We start from the raw sequence: 27,215 nt of genomic DNA, 5'->3' as shown, positions 1-27,215 counted from the left end.
GTTCTGATTCTGGCTTGTAAGTCCTGAATCTTGTCTGTAGGAAGAAACACCTTCTGGCTGTTGGTGTCGAATAGAAGACCCAGAAAAACCATTTTCTGTGACGGGAGTAGAGATGACTTTGGAAAATTGATTATCCACCCGAAAGACTGTAGAGTCTCTATCGTTAGACGCAGGTTCTGAGTGAGAATCTCCGGTGACGGGGCCTTGATCAACAGGTCGTCCAAGTATGGAGTGATGTTGACCCCTTTGCAACGGAGAACTGCGACGACATGACCCAGGACCTTCGTAAACACCCGGGGAGCCGTAGAAAGACCAAAGGGAAGGGCCCGAAACTGAAAATGCCACGGACCTACTGCAAATCTCAGAAGTGATTGATGTCCTGTCCAAATTGGAACATGTAGGTATGCGTCCTTTATATCTATTGAAGCCAAATATTCCCCTGGCTCCATGGCTGCGATAATGGAGCGAATGGATTCCATCCTGAATTTCTGGGATGAAAGGTACGGATTGAGGGCTTTTAGATTTAGAATGGGTCGAAACGAACCGTCCGGCTTGTCTACGAGAAAAAGACCCGAGTAAAAGCCCCGACCTCTCTGAGGAGCTGGGACCGGAAGGATTACTCCATTTTGTAATAGTTTTGCTGTTGCCTGAAGGAGAGCCTGACGTCTGGAGGGGTCGTCTGGGAGAGGCGTCACAATTAGTCGGGCTGGGACTGCTTCTTCGAAATCCAACATATATCCTCTGGAAATGACCCCTATTACCCACCGATCCGGTTTCGATAGGAGCCACACTTCCCTGAAGTGAAGTAAACGAGCCCCAACCTGTATTGATCCCTCCAGAGGGCCCGAAGCGTCATGCCTCAGGCTTGTCGGCAGGCTTACTGGACGGTCTGCGAGTAGCCTGAGCTCCTCTACCTCTGAATGATCCCCTTCGTGGAAATCTGGAGAAGGGTCGAAAGGACTGGAAATTACCTCTGCCCTGCGTACGAAAGGACCGAAATCTTGTAGGCTTTGGTTTGTTTGGAGCAGACGGAAGGAAAGGGCTCTTTCCCCCCGTAGTATCTGAAATAATTTTCTTTAACTCTGATCCAAAAAGAAATTCGCCTTCAAAAGGGACTGCCGTCAAGGTCTGCTTTGAGTCCGAATCAGCATTCCAAACCCTAAGCCAAAGAGATCGTCTTGCGGATACTGTTAAGGCAGAAACACGGGACTGTAGCGCCACCGAATCCAATAATGCTTCACCCACGTAAGTAAGGGCCTCAGAAATCTGTTCTGCTAATTGAATGGCCTCCGACGGATCGTCTGACTGCATCCCAGATACAACCTGTGCAAGCCACTCATCAACGGCTTTAAGCACCCAGGCACTCGCCAGAACTGGACGGAGAGAAACACCTGATAAGGAAAACATAGATTTTAGTAATGCTTCTATCTTCCTATCGGTAGAGTCTTTTAAAGTCGCAGACTGTACTGACGGAATAACCGTAGCTTTTGCTAAATGCGAAATAGGGGCGTCTACCTTTGGGGCGGTTTCCCAAATTGTTGTATCCTCTTCTGTAAAAGGATATAGAAACTTTAACTTTTTAGGCGCCTGGAAACGGGAATCCGGTTTTAGCCAGGGTTCTTTTAAAATATCCGCAAAGTGCGAGTAAGAAGGGAACGCAGTAACCTGTCTCTTCTGTCGTTTAAAGAAAGAGGAAGAAGTCTCGGCTACTGCCTCATCCTGAATATTAAGGGTCTGACGAATGGCTTCTATTAGTAGCCTAACACCTGAATTAGTAGATAAATCCTCATCTTCCCAAGCCGAATTTTCGTCCCCTTCAGGATCTACCTCCCCTTCTTCCAATGGAGATGTCAGAGTATCCAACTCCTCTCCTGGAAATGCAATAGCGGGTAACGGCTGCGTTCGCTTAGAAGCCGCCGAACTACTGGCCGAACTTACAAATTTATTTACAGACTGAGTCAAATCAGTGAGACATTTTCCCATATTCTGGGCCCACAGCGGTTCCACCTGAGTCTGGGCCAAAGCTGCTTCCGACCTTGACTGACGCAAATCTGAAATTGCGTCCACCATGGCCTTGACCCAAGGGGGCATTGACTGATCTGTGGATCTGCCCTGCTGATCTGCCGCTGGTGCACCAGAGCATGATGTACAGAGGGTCCCTGCGTCAGCACTCCCCTTAGCCAGCTTTGTGCCACATTGTGAACATGAGAAATAAACCACTGAGGTTGTTTTTCCCTTAGTAGGTTTCTCTGGCTTGCTGGTCATCTTTACTCTGGTGAACTATGTCCCCCAAGTTGTGTTAAAAAATATCTGAGATTCAACCCACTAGACTTGCTCTTTGTTAATATGCTGCTCTAGCCACCAGACTAGAGGAGACACTGTGATCCCCCTCCCCCCCTTTTATACTTGCGGTTTTTATCCCCCTGTGTATGTAATCCTCCTCCGTAGCACAGCGTCCCCTGTGTGCAGGCAGAGAAGATGGCGCCGTGACCAGCCGTGCGCGCGCGCGGGCAGAGCTGAGCGGGAAGACGGCTCTGCCCGCCTGACGTCATTCTCATCTCGTCAAAAACCGGAAGTTCGGCTCCCGTGCGCCGCTACACAGAGCGGTTGTCACGGCAGCCAAGTAACGGTCCAGGGAGTGAATAACACCCTCCCGGACCTAACACAGTCCTCCACCTCACATTTCACCCCAGATCAGCCTCCGTGCTGTCTGTGGGTGATCGCGCGCTCGGGGGGGGGGGGGGGGGGGGGGGAGGGAGGGGAGGAGGAGTTTGGTAGTCCCAATAAATTCACCATTAATAACAGGAAATAGGGACATTAATAATAGGAAATAGGGACAGCCCAATACTGTCAATGACAGATTGTGGCTGTCCAGTACCTGATGCTGCTGTCTTCTCTCTTTCTCTCTCTGAAGGCCCCAGTGACCGAAGGTATAGTGGCCTCCCTGCAGCAGTCTGGAATGGGATACTAACCCCTTCCACTGTTATACCTGTCACCTGTAAACAGGGACTAGGTATTTGTGAAAGAAGAAATAATAAAAAAAAAAAAAAATTCCTAAAGAGAAATCAAAACTGTGTCTGTACTCCACAGGCACAAAACTAAAACTGATCAGGGCTGAGCAGGAAGGAGATGGGAGGGGTTAGAGGGGGGAGGAGTCAGCTTTTGATAGTTCTGTGCCAATCTCCACTACCACACACCTCTAACCCACAAGTAACGGCGCAGCGTCCCCCAGATGGAGGACAGAGAAACTAGGTCCGAGAGACCATCCCCAAATAATTCCTCACCCTTATAAGGCAACACTTCCATGTGCTTTTTAGAATCTGCATCTCCTGTCCACTGGCGAGTCCATAAGCCTCTCCTAGCAGAAATGGACAATGCACTTACTTTAGATGCCAGTCGGCAGATTTCCCTCTGTGCATCTCTCATATATAAGACTGAGTCTTTTATTTGGTCTATGGTTAACAGGATCGTGTCTCTGTCTAATGTGTCAATATTTTCTGACAGTTTATCTGACCAAGCAGCGGCAGCACTGCACATCCAAGCTGACGCAATAGCTGGCCTAAGTATAATGCCTGTGTGTGTATATACAGACTTCAGTATCGCCTCCTGCTTTCTATCAGCAGGTTCCTTGAGGGCGGCCGTATCCTGAGACGGTAGTTCCACCTTTTTAGACAAACGTGTGAGCGCTTTATCCACTCTAGGGGGTGTTTCCCAACGTGACCTATCCTCTGGCGGGAAAGGGAACGCCATTAGTACCTTCTTAGGAATTACCAATTTTTTATCAGGGAAAGCCCACGCTTCTTCACACACTTCATTTAATTCATCTGATGGGGGAAAAACTACGGGTAGTTTTTTCTCTCCAAACATAATACCCTTTTTAGTGGTACCAGTAGTTATATCAGAAATGTTTAACACCTCTTTCATTGCCTCAATCATACAGTGAATGGCCTTAGTGGGCATCAGGTTTGACTCATCGTCGTCGACACTGGCGTCAGTATCAGTGTCGACATCTGGGTCTGCTTGAGGTAGCGGGCGTTTTAGAGCCCCTGACGACCCATGCGACGCCTGGGCAGGCACGAGCTGAGAAGACGGCTGTCCCACATTTGGCATGTCGTCGATTTTCTTATATAGGGAGTCTATACGTGCACTCATTACTTTCCATAAGCCCATCCACTCAGGTGTCTGCCCCGCAGGGGGTGACATCCCTTCTAAAGGCATCTGCTCCGCCTCCACATCATTATCCTCATCAAACATGTCGACACAGCCGTACCGACACACAGCACACACACAAGGAATGCTCCGAATGAGGACAGGACCCACAAAAGCCCTTTGGGGGGACAGAGTGAGAGTATGCCAGCACACACCAGAGCGCTATATAATGCAGGGACTAACTGAGTTATGTCCCCTATAGCTGCTTTTTATATTATATATGTATTGTGCCCAAATTTAGTGCCCCCCCTCTCTGTTTTTACCCTGTTCTGACGTGTAGACTGCAGGGGAGAGCCAGGGAGCTTCCATCCAGCGGATCTGTGAAGGAAAAATGGCGCCAGTGTGTCTGAGGGAGATAGCTCCGCCCCTTTTCCGCGGCCTATTCTCCCGCTTTTTTCAGGATTCTGGCAGGGGTATTTACCACATATATAGCCTCTAGGGCTATATATTGTGGTATTTTTGCCAGCCAAGGTGTTTTTATTGCAGCTCAGGGCGCCCCCCCCCAAGCGCCCTGCACCCTCAGTGACCGGAGTGTAAAGTGTGCATGAGAAGCAATGGCGCACAGCTGCAGTGCTGTGCGCTACCTTGGTGAAGACTGATGTCTTCTGCCGCCGTTTTTCCAGACCTCTTCTTGCTTCTGGCTCTGTAAGGGGGACGGCGGCGCGGCTCCGGGACCGAACACCAAGGACTGGGCCTGTGGTCGATCCCTCTGGAGCTAATGGTGTCCATTAGCCTAAGAAGCCCAATCCGGCTGCAAGCAGGCGAGTTCGCTTCTTCTCCCCTTAGTCCCTCGTTGCAGTGAGCCTGTTGCCAGCAGGTCTCACTGAAAATAAAAAACCTAAAACTATACTTTCTAAGGGCTCAGGAGAGCCCCTAGTGTGCATCCAACCTCGGCCGGGCACGAAATCTAACTGAGGCTTGGAGGAGGGTCATAGTGGGAGGAGCCAGTGCACACCAGGTAGTCCTAAATCTTTCTAGAGTGCCCAGCCTCCTTCGGAGCCCGCTATTCCCCATGGTCCTTACGGAGTTCCCAGCATCCACTAGGACGTTAGAGAAAGCCCCTTTTACACATTACAGCAGGTAGAGCCCCCTTTTACACATTAACATTTTATTTAGGATAATTATTGTGCAGCAAGCAAATTATCCAGTGTCTTATGGCCCCTGGGGAAAGGTGTGACACAGTGACAGAACACGGGGAGGGGGGTGACAGTGACAGAACACGGGGTGTGAGACACGGTGACAGAACGCGGGGGTGTGACACGGTGACAGAACGCGGGGGGTGTGACACGTGACAGAACGCGGGGGGTGTGACACGGTGACAGAACGCGGGGGGTGTGACACGGTGACAGAACGCGGGGGGTGTGACACGGTGACAGAACGCGGGGGGTGTGACACGGTGACAGAACGCGGGGGGTGTGACACGGTGACAGAACACGGGGGGTGCGACACGGTGACAGAACACGGGGGGTGCGACACGGTGACAGAACACGGGGGGTGCGACACGGTGACAGAACACGGGGGGTGCGACACGGTGACAGAACACGGGGGGTGCGACACGGTGACAGAACACGGGGGGTGCGATACGGTGACAGAACACGGGGGGTGCGATACGGTGACAGAACACGTGGGGGTGACAGAACACGGGGGGTGTGACACAGTGACAGAACACAGGGGGGGGGGGGGTGACAGTGACAGAACACGGGGGGGGTTATACGTGACAGAACACGGGGGTGACATGGTGACAGAACACGGGAGGGGTTGGTACAGCGAGAGCTGAAGATCTCTCCCCCAAACCTAAAAACAGACTGACGCCACTGCCCGCACACACAAATATATGCACACTATCTCTCTCACACACACACCTTTCTTTCTCTCACTCACTTTTCCCATTAACTTTACTGATCTGGCTGGCAGTGGCAGGAAGGATGGATCTATTCTGTACAAGTCTGGCTCTTGTCCCATGTAGCCCCGCCCCCTGAGGTCCCATGTAGCCCCGCCCCTCCTTGACACGTAGCTCCGCCCCTTTTCGGCTGAACCCAGCCATTGTCACTGGGGACTCTGGAGGAGGCTGCTACAACGCAGCAGCAGGGGAGAGAGGCGCCGCCGGCAGCTTGGAGGTACTGCAGTGCAGAGCAATGACAAGCAGCTCAGCCGTTCGGGCCGTTTGTCATTGCTCGCTGGTGGGAGGCAGTGGGCCGGACAGGATCGGTTTGCGGGCCGCATCCGGCCCGCGGGCCATATTTTGCCCACCCCTACTCTACTCCCTTCACTGGCTGCCTGTACGATGGCGAATCATCTTCAAGATTGGCTTACTGAGTTTCAAAGCATTACATGACCAAGGTACCTGAAACAGCTTCTGACCCCATACTGCCCCACTCGATTACTGCGATCTGTAGATGAAGGACTTTTAGCAGTACCTAGAATCTACCGTAATTCATCTGGGGGTCGAGCTTTTAGTCATGCGGCTCCGACTCTATGGAACTCACTTCCCCGCACAGTGCGAGAGGCCCCAACTATAGAATCCTTCAAAAGTAGACTCAAGACTTTTCTGTTTACTCAAGCATTTCCATAATGTCCCTTTTAGTATCTTCATGCTTCTGTATTTTATGAAAATGTACTTCATTATTTTCTGTACTATATTATGCTATGTATCTGTTAAGCGCCTTGGGTCCTATTGGAGAAAGAGCGCTATATAAATAAAATTATTATTATTATTATTTATCAGCTGGACAGGGGAGAGCCATCCACCGCTATGGAGAGAAACAGGTGTGGCTCAATAAGCTTGCTTCACATGACATAGAGCAACACCATAGAATTCAGCACTTTAGAAGAAGTGATTTTCTATATTCCCTATAAGACTGGGTGGTAAATCTAATAGCCTGTGTTTTGCAGGCATTGTCGAGATTCCGGTGACTTTGCCTTATTCTTTAAAAAGGCAATCAAGTAAAAGGCAAAAACCAGGTTGGTTTGGTCTATTAAACGACTGCAATTTAAAACATCGGTCAGATTCTCCATAATCTCACCGCTGCCTGCAAGACGCAGCCTAGAACATTTATCTTCACGACTCTCGCCAGCTGCACATCAATAAAATTATTTTTTTACTATGAAGACATTTGCAGTTTTTTGGCAGAAGATTTACTGTAGAATCGGATGTACAGTTTCTGCAGTGAAAACAGAAGGAAACGAAGAAAAAAAAAAAAAAACAATGCAAAGATATATACAAATCATTGTTAACATTTGAAACTGTAATTATGCATGTAAAACACAAAAATAATAAATTAAACCTAAGGTAGGAGTACATTGAAAGTTTGATCCTCACGTCTTATTTAGCTTAATGGTAAAACTGATTAGTTCCTTGAACTACTTAGGGGAATGTTTTTTCTAAAAAAATGGCATTTCGTTCCATCGGTGGTTCTCTGAAACATGTTTTGTGAATTAGGAGGCAGTGGACACAGCCAACTTTTTCAAATGATCCATAAAAACTTGAAGACTGACGTCATCTGTTAGAATTGGTGCTCCGGATTCCTGGGGAATACAAAATGCATCAATTAGGATAGATAGATAGATAGATAGATAGATAGATAGATAGATAGATAGATAGATAAAAATAAAATTAATTTAAGAAAAGTCACAATCTGCTTCAGTGTTATACTAGAAAATCCTGCAGCATACCAGACAATTAAGAAGAAAAAAAAAAAAAAAAAAAAAAGGACGCTGCCTATTAAACGTTATGACAGTGGTTCCTGAACGTTTTGGAATCACGGCGCCCTAGAGCATCAGATTTTTTTTCACGGCACCTCCAGGACAAAAGCATCTTATTGAGACATTTAGAAAGAAATATTAAATAAAGTAAATTGTGTTTGTGTCATCCATAAGTTTAATTGTGTGGTGAGGGACAGGATTTGCTTCTGTTTGTCCACATATTTTATGTTTGGCAGCCACCAGCACTGGTTTTGCCTATTACATTGACCATAAATAATTTTTATTGGTCCTGGACCACCAATCCAAGGCACCCCTGCAAGTGTCCCGAGGCACCCCAGCGTGCCTAGCACACAGTTTGAGGACCACTGCGTTATGAGAAAGATGTATTTCATTGTCACAATACTGGTCAGTTTCCACCCGACACTTCCTTATACATGTTATGAACCAGGGGTATTCAAAATGTGGCACTACCACTCCTGCTAAAAACGGTGGGTGAAACCATATTGTATTAACCCCTTGGTAATTACCGCTGAGGAAGTCAGAAGTATGAGACATAGTTCCTCCTAGACGAAACATGTTGAGTGATAACTGCTGTTTGCCGCTGTTCAGATAATTTCTCGGAATACATGTACTGGCATTTACTTATGTTCAAGTGTCCTGTTTGTTAATTTTGTACCAGTTGGGCAAAACCATGTGCACTGCAGGGAGGGGGGGGGGGAGGGCAGATATAACATTTGCAGAGAGAGTTAGATTTGGGTGGGTTATTTTGTTTCTGTGCAGGGTAAATACTGGCTGCTTTATTTTTTCACTGCAATTTAGATTGCAGATTGAACACACCACACCCAAATCTAACTCTCTCTGCACATGTTATATCTGCCCTTCCTGCAGTGCACATGGTTTTGCCCAACTGCTAAAAAAAATCCTGCTGCGATCAACTTGGAATTACCCCCCATGTTTGTTTTTGTATTTTATCTTTTATGTACTCTGGATCTATATTAAAATTTTACACTTCAGATGGCTGATGACCCTATATGGATCATTACAATAATCTGAGATAAGCCTTTTGAAATGTTTAATTTGGTACGGGTCCACCTATATTTGGAATATATACACTTTGGTGGTGTTAACACATTATTGCACAAGGAGGTGCTCCGGTCTCTTTTTATATTTTACGTTGTAGAAGTTTGTGTGCATCTGGATGAGGAGCTTGGACGTCCCATATTAGTGGATTTTCCTTTGCTTGAGTCTTTGTCATGGACTTTTTAAGTGTTTGAAGTACACATTGGCCTAGCGCCTGTTTTTGTTCATTTTCTTCTAATATATAAATTAAGACGGTACTCAGACATTTCTTAATTGTGAAGAAAGACTCCAAAAGTGTTTATTCCATTTTTCAATATTTTGTTTCCTTCATCAGAAAACAAATGTTTCCTGATGAAGGGGGTGTGTCCCTCTAAACATTGAAAAAATAATAATAATATTATATATATATATATATATATATATATATATATATATATATATATATATATATATATATATATAATATTATATTATATTAAAGGCTGATGCTGCTCCTCACCTCTATGGGGAAATAAAAGTGCTTTGTGTGACTATCCAAGGATAGTCTGGCACTCCACCTCCTCCAGGTGAGCTGACCCACCCCAAAACAGCAGCAAAATGAAGGCAACCCTCTGAGACTTTTCTTAATGGTGAGGCCACACTCCAAACGTGTTTATTGCATATATATATATATATATATATATATATATATATATATATATATATATATATATATATATATATATATATATATATATATATATATATATATATATACACACACAAATAATTAATTGCATTATGCATCAATAACAGGAGATACATAGTAAGTATGGTTAGGATAACAAAATATAAATAAATCAGACTTTTATGCCTACAAAGGTCTGTTTTCCAGTTGATATAGTATTTCTGGCAATACAACAGCCGACGACCTGTGGACTGTTTTGCAGTCTATAGGAATGTAAGTGTCCTTATATTTACCTGACCCCAGTTGTAAAGATTGTTGTGCGTCTGGGATGGATTGACTTTAGATAGGAGGAATCTTGCCTAGAAAATGAAAAACACAGGTCAGTGATGTTTGATTTGCATTTTGTTTTTATATGGTATTTTTGTGATAAGCAAATCTTTAAAAAGTGTGCTAAATATCAAACATAAAAGGGATGTCTTCCTCCTATCTGCCTATTTTTCCCCATCATATTTCTGGATATATTAGAAAAGTATTATCACCACCTTGTTAGCAGACAATATCACGGTACTTAATAATGAGCTCTGCAAGCAACTATGTAAAGTTCTGGAACAAAAAAAGTGTGCAATAAATTTCCGGATGTGCAGTGCATAGGTAGAGTAGCCAATCTGACGGGTTGTAAGCTGTAATCTCGGACTAAAGTTCTTTTGAAATGTCAAGGTACAGAACCGTATATAGGACCCAATTCAGCTTCACTTGCAGTTTTGCTAAAATAGCAAAACTACAACTGCTTGCGATCGCCTGCTGGGGGCCACCCAGCATGCTAGATAAGACAAGACCACCCTGCCTCCACAGCCCTACTGCAAAGGCAGTGGGGCCACCGCCAACTTTCCCATCAAAGCGGCCACGTGTGACGTTACACAGCTGCCCAGGACCTGCGCATGGTGTTAAAAATGGCTCAATGCGATCGCATTGCATTAGCAGGCCGTGCTGAATAAGGCCCATAAGCAGCACTGCACACCAAAGTCAGCATATTCATTCCTTCACAAACTCGTTATGGAGCTCAACAAATGGTCACTGGAAAGCCATGATCTTCTACGAGTACAAGGAGTGGTCTGCGACAGCAGGAGGGTTTTGTTCAACTATGAACTACTTTTGGGGATGAACACTCTTCCGAACCATTGTGTTGGAGTGGTTTGCAGAATTTCTATCAACTGACTTGACAGCAGGGTAACTTGGTGCTGCAAAATGCTGGTCAGGTTTGATGGCGTTCACTCAAACTCTGTCTGGGAGATCATAAGTGACGATAGATCCTAAATCTAAAGTTTTGACTCAGAGACCAAACAGTCGGCCCAGTGTACCCCAGTTGGAGGTGCGATGATGCAGAAGTTCCGATGTGAGCACAGTGTGGCCAAGCAGATGGAGTTTGTTTTTGTGGCCAAGACTGTTCATGGTCATGTACCACTCATGCAGTAGCGCATCATCACTGGGGACTGGTGCACCAACCAATGCCTGCCTCAGCTGCTGTAAGCCATTTCCAGGCAGAGTCCAAAAACTTGCACTTGTAGTGGCCTTCTCCATCACAACAATGCACCTGCCCAAGTCCAAGAAAGTTGTGGATTTTTTGGCCCATGAACGCATCCAGGAGCTTGGTCATCTGCCGTACAGTCCAGACCTGGCCCCCTGCAACTTCTTCAAGTTCCCAGAAATTATAAGCACAAGATGCGTGGGATTTGTTCTGAGTCACCAGAAACTGCAGTGGAGACCTTCATCCAGCATGTAGAAGATATACCTGCTTCTGACTGGTCCAGCTGTTTCACCATGTGGTTTGAGCGCATGCAACTTTGCATAGACTCCTCTGGAAAATACTTTGCAAAAATGTAACGTTCACCTTGTTTGTAATTATAATACTTTTAGTGCATCTGGAAACTTGTTGCACACCCCTCAAATTTTATGCATTTTGTTAACAAAAGAGAAAAAACACAAAGTGAAATATATCTTGCTTTTAATGTTAAACTGGAAATTTCTAACACTTGTGAAGCCTAAACCATGGTAACTTACTTGGCTCCCTCCATGTTCTGTATTGATGTAGCGTGGCATTGGAAATCTGCTTTGTAAGATTTCCTGGGCATCGTCTAGTGGTGCCCGGAGAAGATGCTTGAAGTTCTCATACTCTGGCATATCCTGGTAGCCAGCTTTACGCCACTGTGCAATAGTCTGCAGGAATAAATAAAATAAATATAAAAAGAAAAATGGGAGAAAAAAAAATATATATATCTATATACACCATATAATAATATATCTATATATCTATCTATATATATATATCTCTATCTATCTATCTATCTATATATATATTTTTTATTTTTTTTTAATAATAAACTATAATTTAGAATCCTGCATTATTCTGACGAAGCATGAAACCTACAAAACTAGTGTTATAATTTACAGGAATAACAGGACTTTTCTTCTATAGAAGTCAGAGGGCTCTTTGTATAAGAAAATGGAGGAAACACAAATCACAATCTCATTAAACTACTCTGAAGAATGATTTAGTACTTATGTTTGACAAGGATTTTAAGAAGTTAGTCCCATATTAAATACCAGCACTAATTTTCTTATCATCAATATTACAATATAGAGGCCAAAATTAGTTTTTTTATACTCAAATTACCTCTCCAAGATAGATGACAATCTGGAAGAACGTGTCCATAAGTAGAATCCGGTCAGGTAAAATGCTACTGCTGTCTAGTAAAACAGGCTGCGAGTACAAGGAAACACAGAAAGTGGTAGATATTCTGCATATGGTATGATAAGAATTGTACTATATAGCTGCATGGAGTAGTTCTATATAAACGCTTACCTCGGGAGGACCGTAGAAAGAATAAGAGTAGAGGATGGGTTGGATCATGATAAGAGACTGGGTCAGGTCTTGTCTGGCAAAGTGATGCCGATAATATGAGGACTCATCTGGACTGTTATTAAACACCTGCAGGAAAGGCGACCTTCTCAAGTGGAACATGAACTGTGGAGTTTAAATGAACAACAATTATCTTTAGATACAGCAAACCTCAAAGTGTACACGTCACAGAAGTTTAGATGCAGTCATTTCACAGGTGTCCCAAAACAGCTGAAATCTCCAGAAAATGACTGGAATGCCAGCACAGCCCAGGTATGAAGAAAAGACTGGCTTGCGTCAATACACATTTCATTTACAGGACAATTCTTAAACTAAGACAACCTGCTAAGCCCAGAAGCAAGGACAATCCTTCTGTGATGCATATGTAAGTACGACACATCTCAAATGACATGCTTTAAATAGCACAAATAAGTAAACAGCTTTTACCTGAGGGTAAAGGGAAAAGGAGTCAGATAGCCTAAAGGAGGTTGGGTCATCTTTGTTGTACTGTCCAAATTTCTGGCACTATAAAAGAATAAAGAGTTCACATTCAGTTAAAAGAAAGTCTTCTATGTAAAAGGCAAATGGCAATTAATTGTAATCAAAGTTCAGCAGCGTTAATATTCCACCCCAATACCACTGATAGAACCCATTGAGGCATTTAATGAGGCCCGAAGCCTTTCAAGCCCTTACACACTGCAATTTGTGATTCATTAGGACTAAAACAGACCAATTGGCTGTTAAAATTGTAGTGGCTGCTACCCAGAGCACAAGGATGGTCATTCCGAGTTGATCGCTTGCTAGCAGTATTTAGTGCCGTGCAAACGCTATGCAGTCTCCCACTGGGAGTGTATTTTAGCTTAGCAGAAGTGTGAACGAAAGGATCGCAGAGCGGCTACAAAAAAAAATTGTGCAGTTTCAGAGTAGCTCCAGACCTACTCAGCGCTTGTGATCACTTCAGACTGTTCAGTTCCGGATTTGACATCACAAACATGCCCTGCGTTCTCCCAGCCACGCCTGCGTTTTTCCGAACACTCCCTGAAAACGGTCAGTTGACACCCTGAAACGCCCACGTTATGTCAATCACTCTGCGGCAGACATTGAGATTGAAAAGTCTTGCTAGATCTTGTGTAAAACTACATCGGCTGTTGTGAAAGTACGTCACGCATGCGCAGAAGTGCCGCTTTTCACTTAATCGCTGCGAACATTTTTATCTAGCGATCAACTCGGAATGACCCCCAATATCCTAAATTCTACCAAGAGAAAATATTTTACCAGATTAAAAAAACATCAACACTGCTATTTAAATTTATATAACATAATTCCTTTAGGGGATTCTAGAACCCTGATGGGACTTCTAATATTGTTCTCATCTACTGTATGTTATTTCTCAGAATAGTAAATAGATTTATCAGGAATTGTTTTTACATGCATGACTACCACAGAAAATGAAACGTACAAGCCTGATGAGTTGTCTGTCCAGCCATCGCAGAACATCTGGACCCTCCTCAGTTTCTGCTCTGTAGACCCCCAGACGTGCCATCAGCACTGCTGCTGCTTCCTGGTCAAAGGCCGCCTCGATGTGCTGCAGCTGAGTTTGAGCATCTGCCCAGCTAAAGACAGAGAAGCAGCAATGTAAGATCCATTCCGCGCTGCACAGAGTGCTAGTGAAGACTAGAATAAAGCCACTTACTTCCTGGCGATTGTGGTGACCCTGATCCGTTTCTGTGTGCTGGAATGCTGGTACTGAGTGACAAATTGAACGGCCCCCCGTCCGCCTTGAGGAATAGGTGCATTGTGCTAAACAAAGACAAATACTCGTTGTAGCATCATTTACAGATATTTATACATTATTTTATCATTCTGATTTCTTTATGCATTACTCAGACTTTATATCTTGGGAAATGCTTGTGTCCTAGCCAACTCCTAACATAAAAAATTCTATAATGGCTCTGTACTTAAATTAATAAAAAACACACACACACACACACACACACACACACACACACACACACACACACACACACACACACACACACGAACAACATGCATATGCGGAATAAAACAATGTTACTCCCCTGAGAGATGTTTTGTGCAAATGTTTATACTATTTATTTACAGTTTCTTATATAGCGCAGCATATTCCGTTGCGCTTTACAATTGGAATCAACACAGTACTATACAACACAGAGCTCAATTTTGCAGACTAAAAGGGCACGAACATGTCTGGCGACTACAAAAACAAATGATTACAGCAGATTTTTGCAGGAAGGAAAGCAATGCATACCTGATTCACCACTTCAAAGTATACCGCAAGTGTCGTAGATGGATCCAGGCTGCAGATTTTCCACTGACATGTTCCACCAACTCCCAATTCCTAAGACAATTAGAGAAAATGCCTAGTTACAACCTAACCATAGCACTGAGCTTTTTATAGCAGCGAATCTCAGAAAAATATACAGACGATGGGGAAACACATTAAATATCTTACCTTGTAGTAATAATGGAGGTATATAGAAATACGCTATCAGGATGTGTGTGTGATGGCATGGTGTACATACTTTAATTAAATAAATAGAAAACTTCCCAACCAAACTTATGTTACAGCAAGTCTTTTTGCAACTTACATTCTCTGAAATGCACGGACTTTTCACATTTAAGGAAACACAGGGTCCAATAGCTCCGGATATTTTCAGCTCTCTTGAAGTCTGTTGGAAACACACAAACGTTTTAACAAAACATAGACATTCTGCCCATAGCTTTTAAAATAAAAAATAAAAAGACATTTTAGAGCAGCACATTCTCCAGATTTAAAATGAGAAACATTAATAGTAAACGTGGTGTGTATAAGCACAATATATAGATGCATCACTGAATCAACGGATTGCTGAGGTGTGTACCCAGCTTTCGAGCTGTTGGATAATGGAGGGCAACTCTAGATGTATGCGATTTATCCATGCAAAAATCAAAAGTCTATATATCCGCTATACGATGATGCAATATATTGTTAAATGCTTAACGTATAGATGTGTTCCTTCTCATACATCTAGCCTTGGCAAAGTCTCTTTGTGCTTCCTAGCCACATCACTTTGCAACTAAGAAGCATTGGAAAGAGAGATGCCCAATGCTAGCAGAGTATCACGGGACCTGGCCTGCCAAGACGGGCTGTTTGGCGCAGCTGCAGCAGTGATGTATGAGACACATCTGTAACTACACTGCATCATCCGTCGCATTGTCCTATCTGGCGTGCAACACATCAGGTGGGAAGATGCAACCACACAATTAATCTAATGATGAATTGGGTGGAACTGTGTTTACACGCTATGGGGTATATTCAATTAGTGTTGGAGCCTCTACTCTTCACTATTCAATTTGCAGGCATTACCGACAGGTTTCTGCCCGTTTCCGACAATGCCGCTCATTTTTTTTTTTTTTTTTTAAGTCAAATCAACATTGTCGAAAACAGGCTAAAAACCTGTCGGAAACACCCACAAATCCGACAAAATACGTGGATCCACGTGGTTTCCAACAAGATGGAAAAACGGCAACAGACTTGAATAGGTCGAATCCAGATTTGACCGAAAAAAAATTGGAAAATGCAGTTTTTCTGACTTGTCGGATTAATTGAATACAATGTTCATTGGATTGCAAGACTGGCCAATATACTGTATATCATATCACTATCAGCTGATTCAGACAGCTGAAAGAATACAGTCGCTCATAGAGAGCTTAGCCAATCTAGTTTGCACAGTACAGTACATTGCCAGTCTTAAGAACACATCATTTGAGTTTTTATATCTAATACATCTTACTTTATAGACTTTTCACCGTCCCTCATCCTTCTGGAATAAAACCAGAAAACCTGTAACCAGAGTCCCCAAATATACATAATGATCCTATTGTTCCCAGGATACACAATCAGGTAAACTCAATTGTTCATACTGGCTGCCCTGAGATGCATCACATAGTGTAGACTCCATATGGTTCCTATTTTTGTTTACTTTTTATGTAACTAGTGCCTAAAGTGTGCTGTGGTAAGAGATATTCAACACATAAAATGTGAATAGTTTCAGCGTTTAAACAAGTATGTATGCAAGAAATATTAGTCAAAAAGGAAAACACGTGTTTTAAGTGTCCAGTCCAAAACGTACCTTAACTTCAAGGTTGGCACCAAATGCAATTTTGAACTCTCCATTTAAGTCTTTGCTGAACACTCTCTGGAATGTTTGCTTAAACAGAGATGTATTGAAAGAATCTCCAATGACAATCTGACCTCTGAAAATGCAAACCCAGAAGTACAGAATTATGTAAGGGATGCTTCAATGTACAGTGAAATAAGCACCATTAACATAACTATATAGTATACTACACTATGCCAATTAGAACTCACCCTGTGAGGTTTGAGCAGCACTTCATCTCCAAGAGACCGGTCTGGTCCAGTGCACATGCGTATATGTCAATGCAGTGACCATTGGCCGCACTGCGGTTTGCCAGGCCTTCATAGTGCTGTGACCAGAGAATAAGTTGTCATTAAAGGATAAGATTATAGCAGAACTATTTTAGATTATGCATGGATGTAGGTGCGCAGTAAAGAATAATGAGCATAGAGGGGAAACAAGAGATTATACTACAAATATAGCTATTGTGGAGACATCCTTTGGATTACAAAGACCGGCATTGTGTTACAAGCTCTTTTAAAACAATGAATGCCTTTCCCACACACAGAAAATCAATAGAAACACGACAAGTATACATGCCTTGGTAGCCTTCTTCATAAGACGAGCATTATCTTTTTCTATATCGTGCCAGGACCGAATTGGTGTCTTCAGCTCATCTCCTACTACCATGCCTGGTCCTTGTGTGGGTGGACCTCCTGTAAACAGCATTATTCTGGCTCCAGTGTTTGGAAGTGTTCCCTAAAGAGATTTAAAACAAGAACTAAGAAAACTAACACAAATAAACAAGTCAATAGTTCGAACTGACAAAGTCCACAGTTGCATTTTATTTTAATGCAAACGAGGTTATCTAGTTGTAGACACATACAATGTTGTTACAAATACACTGTACTAGTTAATGTTATGTTTAAATACAAAATAAATGAAATTAAAATTAATTAGCCTTTGCCAAAAGGAGGAACAAGTTACAAATATTTATCTAGTGACCCTTGGAGCCTAATTCAGACCTGATCGCTACTGTGCGTTTTCGCACAGCAACCGATCAGGTCTGAACTGCGCATGCGAAGCCGCATGCCAGACAGCCAATGGCCGTCTCAGCCCAGCGATCGCCTCTGCCTGATTGACAGGCAGAGGTGGTCGCTAGGTAGGAGGGGATGGGCCGGCGGAGTTTGTCCGCCGTTTTGGGTGCGCGGCCCGGGCAGCGCAGGTGTGTCCGGACCGTGCGGGGAGCGGGCCGTGGTGGCTGCGTGACGTCACACGCAGCCGCTGAGACCCAGACAGCGTCAGGTAGCTCCCTGCGCTGGTAAGGAGCTATTCATAAAGTACAAAAGCATTGCCGCTGTGCGATGCTTTAGTACTTGTGCGGAGGGGGGGTTGGGCCAGACCTGCAGGCCGGACTAGCCTTGTGCTGGGCGTCACCCCGCATGTCTGAGTAACTGTTCGTAGCCGTGCAAAATTTTGCACAGCTACGATCAGGTCTGAATTAGGCCCTTGATACGCTTCCTCCACCAGCAAACAGAGATCTGCAATTACCTCTAGTAAGCCAACTGCAATAGACAAAGCCACACCAGTAGATCTCAGTGGTCTTTTCCCCTGGGTTACAGGCCACGGGTCACGTTGTAATTCCCCGAGTAGGTCTGTTAAATTCATGTCAATTTTGTGAACTGGCTGTAAAAACCTAGAAAAAAAAAAATATATATAAAAACATACAATAGTAGCATTGTTACATAGTTTGTAATACACAGAATTACTACAGGAGTTACCAAAAAGCAGGATCACAACTAAAATTACTATGAAACTGCTGGCAAAACCTTCTCAAAATTGTAGCCTGCAAGTTATGACTATTTTAGAGCCATAGAAGACTTCTGCATGCAAGCGAGAAGCCCAGACAAAAGAATCCTGTACATCATATTTATATACAGTCTAAAACCTACCGAGATGATATCACTTGCCATTGAAACCTTATACGTATCTGACTACTTAATCCTGCTATTTGCATCTCTGCCCAACATACTAGGCATTTGCAGAACTGTAACACACAGCATTCGCCAATACGAGAAGTATGCAAAAACCTGTATAATGACGGTGGAAAAAGCTTACCTGCTGGACAGGAAAGGCTGCTCCTGAGGCTGCAGGGGTCTACCCTGTTGTGCTGGGGCTGCAGGCTTTGAAAGACCTAACATGTCCTAAAACAACATTTAAAAAAAATGTAAATTAACCAACGGTAAACATAACAGGTTAAATAGAATGTAGAAAACTTAGATCTGTGCAATAATATATGCTGTATTACGCTTAGGTCTTCCATACACTATGCAATTACTCTTCTTTTGGTGAGATTGTACTGCAATTTTATTGAAGTAGCTCCAGTCCAAAAGGGATCCCATTAATACCCTTTTCAGACAGAAAAGGCAAAGTCCCGGCAATTACCCGGCATTTCAGTGCAGGGTTGTTTTGCCGGGACCTGCCTGACACCCCCTTTCACACAGACATGCAAATTACCGGGTAGTTTGCAGATCAACACGGGTATTTTGTCTGTGTGAAAGGGTCAACCCGTGTCATAATTCCAGTGTCTCCAACCCTGATAAATTCCAGGGTCGAAGTCCTGGGAATTACAACACGGGTTGACCCTTTCACACAGAAAAAGGATCCGCGTGTTTCATGAAATTACCGGGTGGAACTGCGTCACCCGGTAATTTCATTTTCTGTCTGAAAAGGGTATTAATGGCACTTTCATTGTGCACTTCTATTATCACCCATTTGAATCTTACTCAAAAGGCTTCATTCCTCCAGCACCTGCTGGGCTTGCATAAGTGTCTACGGCTAATCTGGGATAAGTAAATGGAGAACAATGTAAAGAGGAGATACCTGCACAGGGAGGCTAACCGGCAAGGAGAGCTCCCCCATAGAAGCAAGGAAGCAGTCCATCCCCCCCCCCCCCCCCCCCCCCCCCACCCCACCCCACCCCACCCCACCCCACCCTTCACTGCAGGGAAGATTTCATTTATTTACAAATCACAGACAACAGCAATAAGCAGATCTTGTGTGATCCCAACCAGTTCAGTGTACAATGTAACACGATGCAGTATGATCCAATGCAGTGCAAACACCTGCATGTTATTATTAAAAAGACAGAAGCCCCAAAGGAGGGTATTTCAACATTATTCCCACTGGACAACGTTGTTACTTTCATTTTAGCACGTACACAACAATAACAGCAGCTCTCTACCTGTATTTGCTTTGCAGTCAGATCTTTGGTCCCTCGGAAGACATAGCTTTTAGAGATCCCATCACAGTTCAGTTCGTGCACTTGCACCATTCTACCAAAGGTGATCAGTCCAACCAAAGCATCTGGGGGCAAGAGACTCAATGACATCTGTAGCGATTCCTTAAGAGCTTGTAAGTCTTCTTCCTCCAGACAGGTATCCACTACATAAAGGAATATTAGAGGGGTCTGTGGGCCTCGCTGAAATGATAAGAATGTGTGTGAAACGCTGTAAAAAGTACGTCAGCAGACTTATTCAGAAATGCTTTTATTCAGTTTCAATAACAAGTTTTACAACTGAATTGGCCAATCCATAGTCACAGGCCTAAAACAGAACTAAGAGAATGCACAGCACCAAACGACTCATTGATGACCATTCAAAATCCACACATTATCAGGCTTATTGGAAGGTATACGAATGGAAAGGAAGTGTTTTGGTCCATACAATAATACCAGTGTAAAACATTATTAGAGAAAACACTAGGCATTACCCGAATAAAAGTACTTGTGCTCCAATAGCCAGTAAGATTACTGTACATGGTAATTTAAATACTTTAACGTTCCAATACTGTCACAGAACATGAACACATGACATGCCTGAAACATGCACATGAATTAATATTCATAAATTGTACCTGCACAATGTACTCAATGGTAGAGAACTGTGGCATGAGTTCTGCAGGCTGATTAACTTCAGATATTCCAGCATATGTGGGAGGGAACTGTAAAAAATACATATCTATCAAAATTACATGGATATTATAACAAATTTAATGAATAATGATCTAAGAGAACTCATTTCAGTCAAATGACAGATTAAACAATAGGTAGTTAAAAGGTTTTTTGTAGGTTTTGTTTTATAAAATCGTTCAGTATACAGAGATTATTATGCTATATAAGTAAATTATACAGCACCCACCTGATTTCTTTGGAAGCAGAAGTTACATGCCCACAATTTGGCTCTGTAGTCGACTTGGCTACAGGGAAAAAAAATAAAAATTATATATATATGCATAGTGGATATAGATTATATATATATATATATATATATATATAGTGTAAATAACATTAATTACACAGAGATCTCTATTATAGCAGACGCTTAGTAACTGAACAAATAGGGTTCTATAGAAACAGACATAGGACCTTATTCAGAGACGGACGCAGATCATATGCTGGGGGCCGCCCAGCATGTATGGCGCCGCCATCGAATTAAGGTTGACCCCTGGCAGCGCAGCCTGGCATCTCTGTGAGGCGGCCCACTGCCATTTTTTTTTAATCGGAACATCTATATGTGACGTGATGCAATCTCCCCCCCCCCCCCCCCCTTTCCCCCTGAAAACACTCATGGCACGCCCCCATTCAGCCCACAAAACGCTGTGTCGCCGCCCCAAGAAGTCCCGCCGCTGTCAATCATCTTGCACCTGCATTCTTCAAGGAAGCAGCTGCAAGATAAGAGTCGCACACGTGCACTACGCCCAGTGCACAGATCAGATGGACGCGGCCACTGCATACAGACGTGCGGCCGCGTTCATCTTTGAATCAGCTCCAAGGTCCAATCGTTTTAGTGAATGCCATTTAAAAGGAGAAAGTTATAACAATCAGATATAAACCATTCAAAATCTAAAAACAAAATACCACTATAAAATTAAATGTATTTGATACTACATTAGTAATCCCCAGAGTCAACTCCTATTTTTTTAAACTCTATGGGGTATATGCAATTGTGGTCGAATTCCCGAAATTGTCGAATTTCGGGTCATTTTCGACCAAAAAAAAAAATTCCCCTATGCAATCCAGTGCTTTCCGACCAAAAAACGGACTTTCAAAATTCGACTTTTTGAAATTCGAATTTTTGCAAATTCGACTTTTCTGCAATGATACAAGTGCTGCAATTCGACCAAAGCATATTCAATTCAAGTTTTGAAATTCGACAGCAGTGCTTTTAGACAGCAAATTCGTCATTTTCAATCCGCCACACTTTGGAGGGTGAAAACAAATAAAAAAATTTTAAACATGTTTTTTTTGGTGTTTTTTTTTTTGGGAATAGCAGATCTATTTATATTAGAAGGGATTAGGTACTTTTTTTTTTTTTTTGGGAGGCACAAATATTATTTATATATTTTTTAAAATATTATTTTTTTTATTTTTATTTTTTTTTATGCTGGAAGGGTAAAATCATAAAAAAAAATGGCGTGGGGTCCCCCCTCCAAAGCATAACCAGCCTCGGGCTCATTGAGCTGGTCCTGGTTCTAAAAATGCGGGGAAAAAATTGACAGGGGATCCCCCGTATTTTTAAAACCAGCACCGGGCTCTGCGCCTGGTGCTGGTGCCAAAAATACGGGGGACAAAAAGAGTAGGGGTCCCCCGTATTTTTAACACCAGCATCGGGCTCCACTAGCTGGACAGATAATGCCACAGCCGGGGGTCACTTTTATGCCGTGCCCTGCGGCCGTGGCATTAAATATCCAACTAGTCACCCCTGGCCGGGGTACCCTGGGGGAGTGGGGACCCCTTCAATCAAGGGGTCCCCCCCCCCAGCCACCCAAGGGCCAGGGGTGAAGCCCGAGGCTGTCCCCCCCCATCCAATGGGCTGCGGATGGGGGGGCTGATAGCCTTTGTGATAATAAAAAGATATTGTTTTTTCCATTAGTACTACAAGTCCCAGCAAGCCTCCCCCGCAAGCTGGTACTTGGAGAACCACAAGTACCAGCATGCGGGAGAAAAACGGGCCCGCTGGTACCTGTAGTACTACTGGGGAAAAAATACCCAAATAAAAACAGGACACACACACCGTCGACAGTAAAACTTTATTTCATACGTCGACACACACATACTTACCTATGTTCACACGCCGACATCGGTCCTCTTCTCCATGTAGAATCCACGGATACCTGTAAAGAAAAGTTCAAAATACTCACCTCAGCCATGGTCCAGAGATAAATCCACGGACTTGGCAAAATAAGAAAACGCAAATACCCGCACCAAAAACGGACTGAAAGGGGTCCCATGCTGACACATGGGACACCTTTCCACGAATGAGACCTGTCAGTGACAGCTGTCACTGACAGGTCTCTAAGCCAATCAGGAAGCGCAACTTCGTTGCGCTCACCTGATTGGCTGAGCGCTGTCTGCACTGTGACAGCGCATCGCACAGCTCCCTCCATTATATTCAATGGTGGGAACTTAGCGGCTAGCGGTGAGGTCACCCGCCGGTCAGCGGCTGACCGGCGGGTGACCCCACCGCTACCCGCAAAGTTCCCACCATTGAAAGTAATGGAGCGGCTTTGCGATGCGCTGTCACAGTACAGACAGCGGACAGCCAATCAGGTGAGCGCCACGGAAGTAGCGCTTCCTGATTGGCTGAAGGGACGTCAGTGACAGGAGTCACGTGATGTCCCGGCATTCGGGAGAAAGGGGTCTTATGTGAAAACATTGGACCCCTTTCTAGTCCGGTATGGATCGGTGTTCGGTTTGTTTTTTTGCCAAGAACGTGGATTTACCTCTGGACGTGGATGTACCTCTGGACGCTGGAAGGTGAGTATAATTTTTTCACAGGTACCCTCGGATCGTCGGCGACCGTGGCAGTCGGCGTGTCAACATAGGTAAGTATGTGTGTGTCGGCAGTATGTAATAAAGTTGTACAAGTCACGGTGTCTGTGTCCTGTTTTTATTTGGGTATTTTTTTTCCAGTAGTACTACAGGTACCAGCGGGCCCGTTTTTCTCCCGCATGCTGGTACTTGTGGTTCTCCAAGTACCAGCTTGCGGGGGAGGCTTGCTGGGACTTGTAGTACTAATGGAAAAAACAATATCTTTTTATTATCACAAAGGCTATCAGCCCCCCCATCCGCAGCCCATTGGATGGGGGGGGGGGACAGCCTCGGGCTTCACCCCTCGCCCTTGGGTGGCTGGGGGGGGGGGGGACCCCTTGATTGAAGGGGTCCCCACTCCCCCAGGGTACCCCGGCCAGGGGTGACTAGTTGGATATTTGATGCCACGGCCGCAGGGCACGGCATAAAAGTGACCCCCGGCTGTGGCATTATCTGTCCAGCTAGTGGAGCCCGATGCTGGTGTTAAAAATACGGGGGACCCCTACTCTTTTTGTCCCCCGTATTTTTGGCACCAGCATCAGGCGCAGAGCTCGGTGCTGGTTTTAAAAATACGGGGGATCCCTGGCCAATTTTTCCCCTGCATTTTTAGAACCAGGACCAGCTCAAAGAGCCCGAGGCTGGTTATGCTTTGGAGGGGGGACCCCACGCCATTTTTTTTTCGGGTTTTTCACGTTTTTTCCCGTTTTTTAAAATCGCGGCAAAATCCGCCAAATCGGCCGATTTTCGCCCGCGATTCTGGCGAATCCGTTTTTCATTGAATATGGTGAATCCCGGCAGGCACCTGCCGGGATTCACCTGGCGAATTTGGTCGAATTAAAAAACGGCGATAATTGCCGCGAATTCGACCGCAATTGCATATACCCCTATAGGTTGCTAATTCAATAGGTTGTTAGCATCTCAAAGTATGAAATACTTACCAAAGAGGATTAAGGACTGCTTTGCAAGTTGGCCTTGTGCACAGGACGGGTTCATACTGCACAGGTGGCAAGTCCGACCTCTCTTTGAGTGGAGTAAAAAGGCATCCTAAAGGCACTACCATTCTTGTAGCTTCCAGACGACTGGAGGGCCACACGTTCCAGCTGAAACGCACCCCATCTCGCTCTTCATTCTGCTGAATAAATTCCAGGTAGGTTGCCATGGGGACAGGGTTGTGCTGGAAATCAGAGACACGTTCTGTTTATAAGGGATATGAAGCATGCAGGAAACACTGTCCAGATAATCCAGGAATAACCCAAGTAATCTACATAATTTTACAGCCTGTGCTTGCCAACAAACGTGCACAACAATTTATGTAATTGGATGTCTCATTCTTGAAGAATTAAAATAGGTTTTGTAAAAACGGACTTTACTAACACAAAATAACAGTTAACCATAGCACGTATGTGACAGCAGAATGCAAGACTGGTGGGGTCTTCAAATAAAAAGAAAAACAAGTTCCAGAAATAAGGAAGAGTAAATATCTGTCCCCAACCCCCCTCAATGGTTACATGACGCAAGCAGGGTTACGCAGTTACAGTGTCAAGCAGCTGTACTTTGTCACATTATAAATCCACATCTCAAACAAACCAAGTGACTGATAATGAAATCTTTTCAAGTCAGAAGGCACAATAAAATCTGCGTAAGCAAATGCCAAAGGCCAAAAAAGCTGTATTACACAAAACAAATTAGAAATAAACTTTATAAATGAATGCACAGGACAATTTAAAAGTCACATAACTAGGGCAGCAAATCCTCACAATCATACAATTCCCAAAACAATCAAATCAAAAGTAGATATTACTATGGGTCACTGTAAGCTCTTTTATTTGTTTCGTAGGTTCTGAAAATATGAGAGCGCGTAAAAAACAAATAATGTTTTTCATTTTGCTCATCACTTGAAGTTCAACAGATTTATCAGCAAATTGTATACTCTGGATTTTTACCTAAAGCCAAAGTTTATGGTATCTTACACAGAGATGCCTTGGAGAGAGGTAAAGTGAATGGAGATAAAGTACCAGCCAATTAGCTCCTGTCATTGTTCGAACACAGCCTGTAACATGGCAGGTAGGAGGAGCTGCTTGGCTGATACTTTATCTCCATCCACTTTATCTCTCTCCAAAGCTTAGTAAACAGACCATTAGTTAGCACCCTCAGGCAGGCATATGCCAATGTTTCACAGTTAACTTTTCTAGATCCTCAGAAACTTTGTATCAGTTTCAGGTCTGTTCTGTCAATTAAACCAAGGTAACAAATTCTATTCTGGCATCACCAAGAATTCCACACGAAAATCATGAATACACCAAACAAATCCGTTAATAGTTTTGTACAGCACTGGTATACATGAGTGTAGAAAGTAAATTCATTAATAGTATAATGGTTCTGGCCATGAAGTAAATGGGGGATTTATAGATCAAATAACTGTAGTGCCATACATCTGTGCTGTGAGTAGAGGTGCAGGTACATTATATTATACCTCTTGGGAATCTGGGATAACTAATCAATAACCAAAGCTTTCTGATCATACAGCTGCCTCTCTGCCATAACGCATCGCCCTATCTTCTTAGAACAGTCAATGGCATTCCAAGCATACCATGGATGGGAAGAAGGATCAGTCATACATTGATAACAGCTACACTCATGTGATAGATAGATATAGAAATCTATAAGTGTATATGACCAGTCCAGTAGCCACCCAATATGGCATGATGGATCTCTACCATTATAGAGCTGTGTAAAGTATTGGCAGACAACTACTCACCTCTCTCACTCACAGCTCGCTGGGTGTCAGTGTCCCCGGGCCGCAGGTTTCAGGATCCGGGTGTAGGTTCCTGTCCTGGGAAGTACAGCTCAGCAAAGCGCCGGTTACGCTATGTGAGGCGTCAGTAGGAAAGGAGGGGCACGTACACAGCCACGTCAGTGGTCTCCAGCCAATCGTAATGCGCACCAGGCCTAACACGCGCGTACGTCATCAGCTGGGGTCTCGCCCACACATTCCGCCTCAGAGAGAACAAGCTTTACCAGTTCTCTGACGTCATCACACTAGGCCACATGTCATGGTCTGCTGCTTTCTCAGTCAGCAGTAACCATGGTGAATGTGTTTAGTGGGTGACATCTGGCACTCCTCCTGTCTGTCCTGCTGATTCCTCCCTGTCCTCCAGCTACCGACACTGAGAGCTATATGTTTTGTTTTGTTTTTTCTCATTTTATGATGAATCAACTCACAGCTTTTGTTTTTAATGAAAATAAACATTCTTGTTTGAAACCAGGGGGTTTATTTACTAAAGTCCCGATTTTATCCGACTTTGTTTTTTTTCTAAGTGGCAACACAGGAATTTACTAAGTTAAAATCTCGGCAGTGTTTGGGCTATTCGTAATGGTTTTCATGGCAGAGGGCAGAAATACGAATGAATAGACCATCAGTCAAACGCGCCTGTTTGTTCATACAACATGGGAATTTAAAAATTAATTCGTTTTTGGGTGTTTGTCCCTGAATGTTCAATTGCGGTTGTATTTTTTTGCTAATCGTAAAAAAAAAGCAACCAAAAAATAGACCTGCTTTTTCCTGGCGTGTCTGGATAGTCATGCACGGATTAGTGAGATCCGTGCATGCTTATCTGTGGGAATGGGTCTGTT

At 43.9% G+C, this 27,215-nt stretch overlaps 1 protein-coding gene across 1 annotated transcript; it reads right to left on the bottom strand.

The window, feature by feature from the left end:
• Positions 1-7,423: 7,423 nt before the first annotated feature.
• SEC23B (SEC23 homolog B, COPII coat complex component) lies at positions 7,424-26,519 on the bottom strand. The gene is made up of 20 exons (XM_063918153.1): positions 26,341-26,519; positions 24,521-24,756; positions 20,911-20,968; positions 20,627-20,713; positions 19,956-20,192; positions 18,830-18,915; positions 18,263-18,407; positions 17,312-17,470; positions 16,945-17,060; positions 16,706-16,829; positions 15,182-15,262; positions 14,842-14,931; positions 14,248-14,354; positions 14,014-14,167; positions 13,002-13,079; positions 12,519-12,680; positions 12,330-12,416; positions 11,717-11,872; positions 9,952-10,017; positions 7,424-7,734 (listed from the first exon to the last, which is right to left on the bottom strand). Exons 2-20 carry the CDS (start codon positions 24,739-24,741, stop codon positions 7,645-7,647), a joined length of 2,304 nt encoding a protein of 767 aa, XP_063774223.1. The 5' UTR covers positions 24,742-24,756; positions 26,341-26,519; the 3' UTR covers positions 7,424-7,644.
• Positions 26,520-27,215: the final 696 nt, after the last annotated feature.

The sequence above is a fragment of the Pseudophryne corroboree genome, chromosome 4 (assembly GCF_028390025.1).
Source record: "Pseudophryne corroboree isolate aPseCor3 chromosome 4, aPseCor3.hap2, whole genome shotgun sequence".
In the NCBI taxonomy this organism is placed as follows: Eukaryota; Metazoa; Chordata; class Amphibia; order Anura; family Myobatrachidae; genus Pseudophryne; species Pseudophryne corroboree.
This window is presented reverse-complemented; position numbering and strand designations above follow the sequence as displayed.

Coding starts and splice junctions, on each gene's coding strand:
- SEC23B (XM_063918153.1), bottom strand. CDS start 24,741: ATGGCAACCTACCTGGAATTTATTCAGCAGAATGAAGAGCGAGATGGG. Junction 13,080..14,013: donor ACAGACAACTCATCAGGCTT/GTACGTTTCATT, acceptor ATTCTTTTATAG/TGCCAGAAATTTGGACAGTA. Junction 11,873..12,329: donor TTGTCATCTATCTTGGAGAG/GTAATTTGAGTA, acceptor TTATTCCTGCAG/ACTATTGCACAGTGGCGTAA.